Source organism: Rhagoletis pomonella, unplaced genomic scaffold, assembly GCF_013731165.1.
Source record: "Rhagoletis pomonella isolate Grant_MI unplaced genomic scaffold, Rhpom_1.0 Rhpom_scaffold_00007, whole genome shotgun sequence".
Lineage (NCBI taxonomy): Eukaryota > Metazoa > Arthropoda > Insecta > Diptera > Tephritidae > Rhagoletis > Rhagoletis pomonella.
Window position 1 is genome coordinate 60,193,776 of NW_023458561.1, and position 7,980 is coordinate 60,201,755.

Consider the following 7,980-nt stretch of genomic DNA (forward strand, 5'->3'; position numbering starts at 1 on the left):
GTCAAAAGAAATATCAGTATATTGTATGAAGAAAACACAAAATTTTGTAAATGAACAAGTAATTTTTAAGCAAAAAATAAAAAAATAAAAATAAAAATTTAAAAGTACCGTTAATTTCTCTATGATCCAATGATCGAATCTAAACCAAATTAGTATGGGTCCACCTCTGAGGTGTCATATTTCCTTTACAAAAAAATTAAGAAATAGGTTAACGTGGTCAAAAGTGATGCGGTAACATACATAAAAAAATATAAAAAAGATATTCCGATGAATTGATCACCTCCTCCTTTTTTTTGAAGTCAGTTAAAAATGAATTTCGTTCAGAAAAAAATTTTTAATACACTGATTTTTCTTTTAAAAACTAGGAGGGTCAACCGTCATTTTTGGTATATGTATATCTTGTTCACCATTTTTGCTTAGAATCGAACGTAGAACTTGAATATGCCATACACTTTTTTCGAAATTAAATTGCTCTGCCCTAATGTACATGTTATATAAACTTATTCATTTTTTTTTGAAGTTTTCGTTTGTGATTTTGCCTTGTACGTAGAACAAAATAAAAGGACGTCGCACGATGTTGATATTTTAAGAACCACCCTAATGCACACACATACATTTGTACATTTAATCATGTCTGGGAGGATTATAACAGATTATGTTAGATAAAGATTATGTGCGGTTATCATAATACTCGCAAACTGCAGAAAATCATAGCCATGACCATGAAACATGCAATCTGCAATCAATTAGTCAATAACCATGGCCAAAATGCACTCACCACAAAGCATGTTGGTCAACACCTACATACTTCAATAATATGAACACCATTATGTGGTCTTAATGAACCACACATTAATTAGCACGCAGGCGGAAAAGAATAAAAACATTTATAACGGCATATATGTACTTAAACGCCTGCTCTAAACAGCTGCAAAAATTTTTAGTTGTAAATATTTTTTTAAAATCTCTTCTTTTGGCTTTATTGGCGTTTGCTTCAGTTAACAGTTTCTGCAACAGTTGAATGCCTTTGATTGTAATTAGTGCATTAAAATATGAGCATAATTTTCTACTTGGCACGGACGGACAAGTTGCAAAAGTAGAATTCATTCGATGCAAAAGCTACAGTTATGTACTTAAAAATTAGACATAGCATTGAGATCTAAGAGTTTTAGATGCGAGCCTCATTTCATTTCGCGTTTACCAGCCGCGCTAAGCAGTCGATAAATACATTTTTTTTTTCGAGTTGGACTTATAAAGCTTTTGTGTTTTGCTGCCTTCCTCGTCCTTGCAATTACTAGTTGAATTCAAATATTGAACTCGCTTGTGTACCGCCAAAAATATGCGTTACGGCGGTTACGATTTACGTAAGGCATCGAAATCCAAATCGCCCTCATCGCATGGTTCCCTGCGTCTGAAGAAAGTTCACAATACCGCCTGCAACATAGTTGGTCGCTTCAATTTGAAAATAACCGATTCACTGAAACGCTTGCACCTACAACGTTCGCACTACTGCGAGTCGCCAGTGTCCTTTCGTGGTTCACTCTTCGAGCAGCACTGCAGTGCTGGTAGTTATCGCGCCACGCCCTCAACTACTACCTACAGCATACATTATAAACCAACAGAATCGCGTACAAATTACAATCGCTCCACAGACGAAAGTCAGAGCAGCAATAACTCCCTACCAAACTACATTTTCGGCACGAATTTGTGTAATTTTTCGGCGCATAATCTCCTGAACGGCAAATCGACTGTCAAGATCTTTAATACTTTCAAGGAACTCGAAGCACACCAGAACATTAGCGATAGCAGAACTGTCTCGAATAGCTTGGAGCGCTTGAAGAACGATCGCAAGACGATATTCAAGGAGCTCATCGAACTCTCTAGCTGCGACGAATCGCTTGAGTACCGGCTAGTCAAGGACTATTTGGAGTACAATACCTACTCGGAAATCGAAAACGATTCCGAGTTCAAAGAATACCTGCAGCGCAAGAACTACAACGACATCCTGGACTATCTAGACGATGTGCAGCCGAAAAGTCTCACGTCTATCTCGTCGTCGGTAGCGCGCGCTCAATCGGCGCTGAGCAAGCACACACTGAGCCATGCCAAAGTGCTGGCCACGCCCAAATCACTGCAATTCACAGCGAGCGATACGTGGAAATTCAAAGGACAACTGTGCAACTCTTGCCGCACCAGCGTTGATTGCAATGAGGCGCTTAAGTGGTCCTCCTCGCGTGGTCCGACCACAACCACCACATCAAATAATCTCACCAACGAAACCACCACCACAACTCCAGAGGACGCGGAATCTGCTGAGGGGAAGAACTTTTTTTCAAATTCCTATAGCGAGGTGTTGAAATTTTGTCAGGAATTTTTCGAGGAAAGTTTCCGCGCTAAGTCTGGGTTTAATTTGCCGAAATTCAATACGAGCGCGAAATTCAAACAAGCAAATTACGAGCGGGTTTTGCGAGAGTTTGTCACGGCACAAGGCTACTCGACAGTAGACCAATATATAGAAACAAAATATGGGAAATTTTTTGGCACCGAGTTTGGGAGAATGAAAGAAGCAAAGCGCAGTACTGCAAAGTTGCATGGAAATGTGGTAAAGTATATTTTTTTTTGAAAAATAGAGAGGGGCTAAAAAATATTTAGTTTTATTTAAAAAATAATAAAATAAAATAAAAATAATTTTCTTATTTGTTTAATATCCGTATGCAGTAATTGCTAACTTCCTGCATTTTCTATATATTTCTAGGGCTATCGTGATCAAATGCTATCTGAAGAAATGATGCATCTTGTACCCGCCAGTCTGCAAGGTAAAGAGGATATTTTATTCGGCAATTTACACGAATTGTATACATTTCACAATGAGATCTTTCTGAAAGATCTGGAAAATTGTATATCTACGACAGAATTGGTGGCGCTGTGTTTTGTGCAAAGGGTAAGTAAGCGTGCGTGGATTGTGCTAGAAAATGGTTATTTGAAGGTATACGATCTGAGTGGCCCTGACGCCCTGAAACACTCCTGAATATGAAAATTTCCTTTCACCGACCTTGCTGGTAGCAAATTAAACACGAGCGGCACGAGCAGCCAAAGTATGGTTGGCGTTTAAACTGGAAGATCCGATTTCGTTTTAGGGTGAAAAGTGCGTCTTTTTGTTCAAAAACTGTGCTGCCTCGATGGCGATTTCTCAATAAGAGGCCTTAGAAACAACCGACTTCACCTCATTTTGATTTTTTGGTCCGAAAATATAGACGGAAACTATTTGGCAGATATTGAATGCATAGTAAATTCAGGGCAAAGAGTTATGGAGAGATCGAAACTATCTAAGATCCCCGCTCGTGTCTAAGACATTCGATAAATTTGTTTAGAGGTCATATCGAGCCATACATATATAGTCGCTACTGTCTCGGAAAGAACCACGGTTGCCTCTAAAATAAAGTTTGAATCACAAAGTTTGTGCGTAACTGCTTACATTCTTCCTTCTGGAAGGCATTACCTCAGCTTGGGCATATCAAGAACTTGCAGTCAACATTACACATTAGCGTACGTATATGAATTCTCATTCTACTCTGCCAGGAAGAATTGAAGAAAGTGAAATATTAATAAGACTCTATAGCAACGCCTTCTAGAATCCATTACCACTAGAAGCGGTTAAAGATATTTTTAGGCGTCTCGATAGACAGTTAGAAACGTAGTCGGAGTAGATTAACTATGACCGGTAAAGTAGCCTATGGGCACCTGCACGACACTGATCAAGCAGTAATCTCAGCACCCACTACATTTACGATTTTAGAACCAAAACTCTGTGAATGTATTGGCGGATCTGCGACTAGGTTTCTATCCTTTCGCTGTCCCTCTTCCTCACTTGTTGTCCGACACTTTCTCAATTCAAATAAGGTGTCACATAGTTCGTGTTACCTCCGCTGCTTTCTTCAATTGAGCTATGCCCGTATGCTCTAAGTTAAATTCCTTAATCGCCGTCCAATTTACCTGCGGATTTAAAAACAAGTTCCTCTACATGTATAAAGGTCGTTGGACGGCAGACTGAGTGCGGATCTTAGCGCTTCTCCAAGTAGTATCGGCTTCAATATTGCCATGTATTGTCAGGGTATACGAAACACCTCTAGTATCGCCCGGGATCCTTTTACTTGCCTAGAAGACGTGATCGGCTTTCTGCCTACCTAGACCTTGGACCTTTTTGTGAAAAGTATAGTGTCCGTTTTGTCTGTGTTTACCAACGGCTCCGTTCGAGATGCCTAATCCGATTACCACTACTATACTAATAATTTCGTACACCCATATTTGCTACTCTTAGAACCGCTCGCCATGACTTCTGTGTATAGAAGGAAAACCAGTTGGGATGATTTAGTCGATAGACTACGGGGTTTCAGAAATATAATTTTACAGCAGTTTGAGTACTTTAGTAAACTAAGTTCTGGGGACATTCTTGCTTTATTCCAATAAACTTTCAAATAACACTTATCCTTTTTCAGCGCGACACCTTCTATCGTTTATACTCCTTCTACTGCCAAAATATACCACGCTCCGATCGGCTGCGTGAAACGCTCGTCGATACACATCTCTTCCTGCAAGAATGCCAAAAGCGTTTGGGTCACAAGCTACCATTGGGCGCATATCTGCTGAAGCCAGTGCAACGCATTACCAAGTACAAATTGCTGCTCGAAAATCTGCTGGGGTCCAGCGATAGCGGCAGCTGTACCAAAGAATTACAAAAAGCTTTAGATTGTATGCTAATCGTGTTGCGTTGTGTGAACGATTCGATGCATCAAGTGGCTATAACGGGATTTCCGGTATGTAACAGGAAGAGGTACTCTATTCACATTCGTTCATATTCTCTTTTATCGCACAGAGCAATCTTTCGCAACAAGGCGAACTACTGCTGCAGGATCCCTTCCAGGTGTGGACGGAGTCAAAGAAGGATTTGCGACTGCGCAAAAAACCGCAGCAGCGACATATTTTCCTTTACCACAAATCTATGATTTTCTGTAAGAAAACCTCGAAGCCTGGACACAACAAAAGCACCTATCAGTTTAAGCATCAGTTGAAGGTAAGCAAAACGATGTAACGCAAATTTGGAAGCCTACTCACGAGCACTCCTTTCTCCTACCTCTGCACAGTTGTCACAAATCGGCCTCACCGAATCGGTACGCGGCGATTCAACGCGCTTCGAAGTCTGGCTACAGGGACGCCAAGAAGTGCATACACTGCAGGCGCCCACCGAGGAGGTGAAAAATAAATGGGTCACTGAAATCAAGCGACTGCTGCTCAATCAATTGGAAGAGCTGAAAGGCGAAAAGATCAAACAGTATGGCATGAATCATCATGGCCTGCGGCAGACAACCTCATGGGATACGCCAAATATTCTGTTGGGCATGCCACAACGCGCTGTGAGCTGTGATGCATCCTCCGAGTCTTCGAATCGCAATTCGAATTGCAGCAGCAGTGGCGATGATGTCTACCCGCACGGCATGCCACCACCACTCTCGACGGTGACAGGCAATGGGCATGCGCATGGCAATAGCGCTAGTGGTGTTGGTGGTGACAAAGAGCAGCAAGAGGCATGCGGCTGGAGCTCGGATTACTCGAATAGTGAGGATGAAATGTCGATCATCGAAGACAACAGCGCGCCGGTAAGTTAGAATTGTTTCTGCTGAATGGGCGGAATAGATATGCGAAAAGTATCTACATGTAAATTATTATATTAATATTTATTGAAGAAAATTTAGTAACTTGCAAATACATTTATGGAAGGGATGAAGTTAATTTTTTTCTTTTATCGTAAAACAAATTAATTTTAGTTTTATATTTTTTTATTGATTATTATTTTGTTGTGGTCTCGGTTTTTGTTCTGTAATTTATGTTTTCTTCTTTTTATCAAACTTATTATTACAAATATACCTTATTATTTATTTATAAATAGTTTTACTTGCTTTTATATTGGTCATATTTTATTTTAACTTTTATTTTTCTTTTCGCTTTTCGTTTTGTTTGCTTTAATTAAATTTGTTACTTTTTTGCGTATTCATCCATCATGTTGCATAGTTTCTTCTACTATATGTTTTATATTATTTGTCTTATTTAATTTTTTTGGGTTCTCTTTTTTACTTTCATGCACAAAACACTTTGTCTTAAAATTGTATTCCAATATCCCCTCAACTGCAATTGCAAATAATGCCACCCTGTACAAATTATACAAATGTAAAAACATGAATTTTGTGCAAAAATATCGAAACTATAAAAAAAATCGAATTAAATATAAATAAAATATGCGGAATAAAATTTGTTAAAATATTATGATATTTATAAACTCAATTAAAAATTAATAACAAATGAAAATATGGACAAAAACTCTATTTTGAAAAAATATTTATTCATTTTTTTTCAAAATAATTTAAAAAAAAATTTATAAAAACATAAATAAACTCCAAAATATTGCTTGATACTTAAATATTGTAACAAATATCGACACAATAAAAAAAAAAATATTTAAAATAAAATGTAATTTTTTAATAAAACAAATTTATTCCAAAAAATACAACTAAATTTTAATTTACACTCGCACATAAAAAAAATCATAAATGAAAAAACCAAAAAATACTGAAAAATTTTAATAAAACAAAATCAAAAAAAAAAACATAATTAATTGCAATACAAAATTAAATTACTTTAAAAATTAAATTAATAATTACTATTATTGAATTAAATTAAATTAAAAATAAATTATGATATAAAATTAAATTAATTAATTTACAAACTAAAAACAAAATAAAATAAAACAAATGATATAATCAAACGGTATAAAATAAACTTAAATAAAAATCTTAAATAAAACAAAATAAAATTACAAAAAAAATATGTGTTATAAAACAATTATTAAAATAATAAAATCAAATCAAATAAAATTAAAAATAATAATATACTTACATATGTATTTATATTGAAAACAATGTAAAATAAAATAAAATAAAATAAAATAAAACAAACAAAAAATCTACTAAAATATTAAATAAAATGTCATTAAAATTAATTACAAAAAATTTAATTGAATGCAATATCAAATAAATTACATTATCTAAAATAAAAATTTACAATTAACAAAAATGAAAAAATAAATATTAAATGAAATGAAAAAATACGTAAACAAAAATAAAATTGAAAATTAAAAAAAAAACTAAAAATTTTATTTCAAATTAAATAACATTAAAATATTAAAAATTAATAAAACGAAAAATAAACTTTAAATGTTTGCCAATGTGTTTTTATACAAATTTTGAATTTAATCAACAACAAAATATAAATAAAAAAACGTATATAAAAACATTTAAAAATATTGATATATTTATGTTAAATAATTAATAACTTAACGAAATTCCTAAAAAAAAATGACAAATCAAAAAATTAAATAAACTATTGAAAAAATCACCAAAAATCATCCCTTCTTGTACATAAAATTCGAAATATCGCAGCGTTTCATGAATTTTCTGGCCCAGTGGACCTACAATTCTGATGGTAATGGTGGTGGCTCTTATCCGCGTAACAGCAAATCCAATTCGAAATTCTATGTCTCCGTGGAGCATTGAGCAGTTAAGCAAGCTTTAAAACAACAAAAATAATGGAAGTAATATACCCCATTCACAGAGAAAAAAAAATCGAAAAATGTACGAAATACCAAAAAGTTAGTGAAAAATCAAAATGAAATCGCCGACCGCTTAATTTATAGTACAAAATAATATTTAGTCACGTAAACGACACGCAGTAAAAACTTAAAAGCACGCAAACTTTAAAATATGCTATAGCAGTACTCAAAGCGATTACAGCTTAGTGCAACAGGTCATCAGTCGAGTACAGAATTGAGTATTTAGTCCAAAAATGTATTTGTAGCGCTAACGAATTACATATGTAAATATTTTATAGTAAAGTGAGACAAGTAAAAAAAACAAAAAATTCATTATAAAA

General features: G+C 35.0%; 2 protein-coding genes across 2 annotated transcripts in view; both read left to right on the plus strand.

The window, feature by feature from the left end:
* Positions 1-7,980, plus strand: part of LOC118743209 (probable cytochrome P450 4p3) — a gene marked incomplete at its 3' end in the record, with an annotated part of 62,705 nt that overhangs the window by 36,272 nt on the left and 18,453 nt on the right.
* LOC118743210 (guanine nucleotide exchange factor DBS) lies at positions 2,748-7,980 on the plus strand (the record flags this gene model as incomplete). The annotated part of the gene is given in 5 exon segments (XM_036475768.1): positions 2,748-2,941; positions 4,497-4,814; positions 4,874-5,071; positions 5,142-5,654; positions 7,491-7,980. Coding segments are annotated over 5 exon segments (1,314 nt in total). The 5' UTR covers positions 2,748-2,770.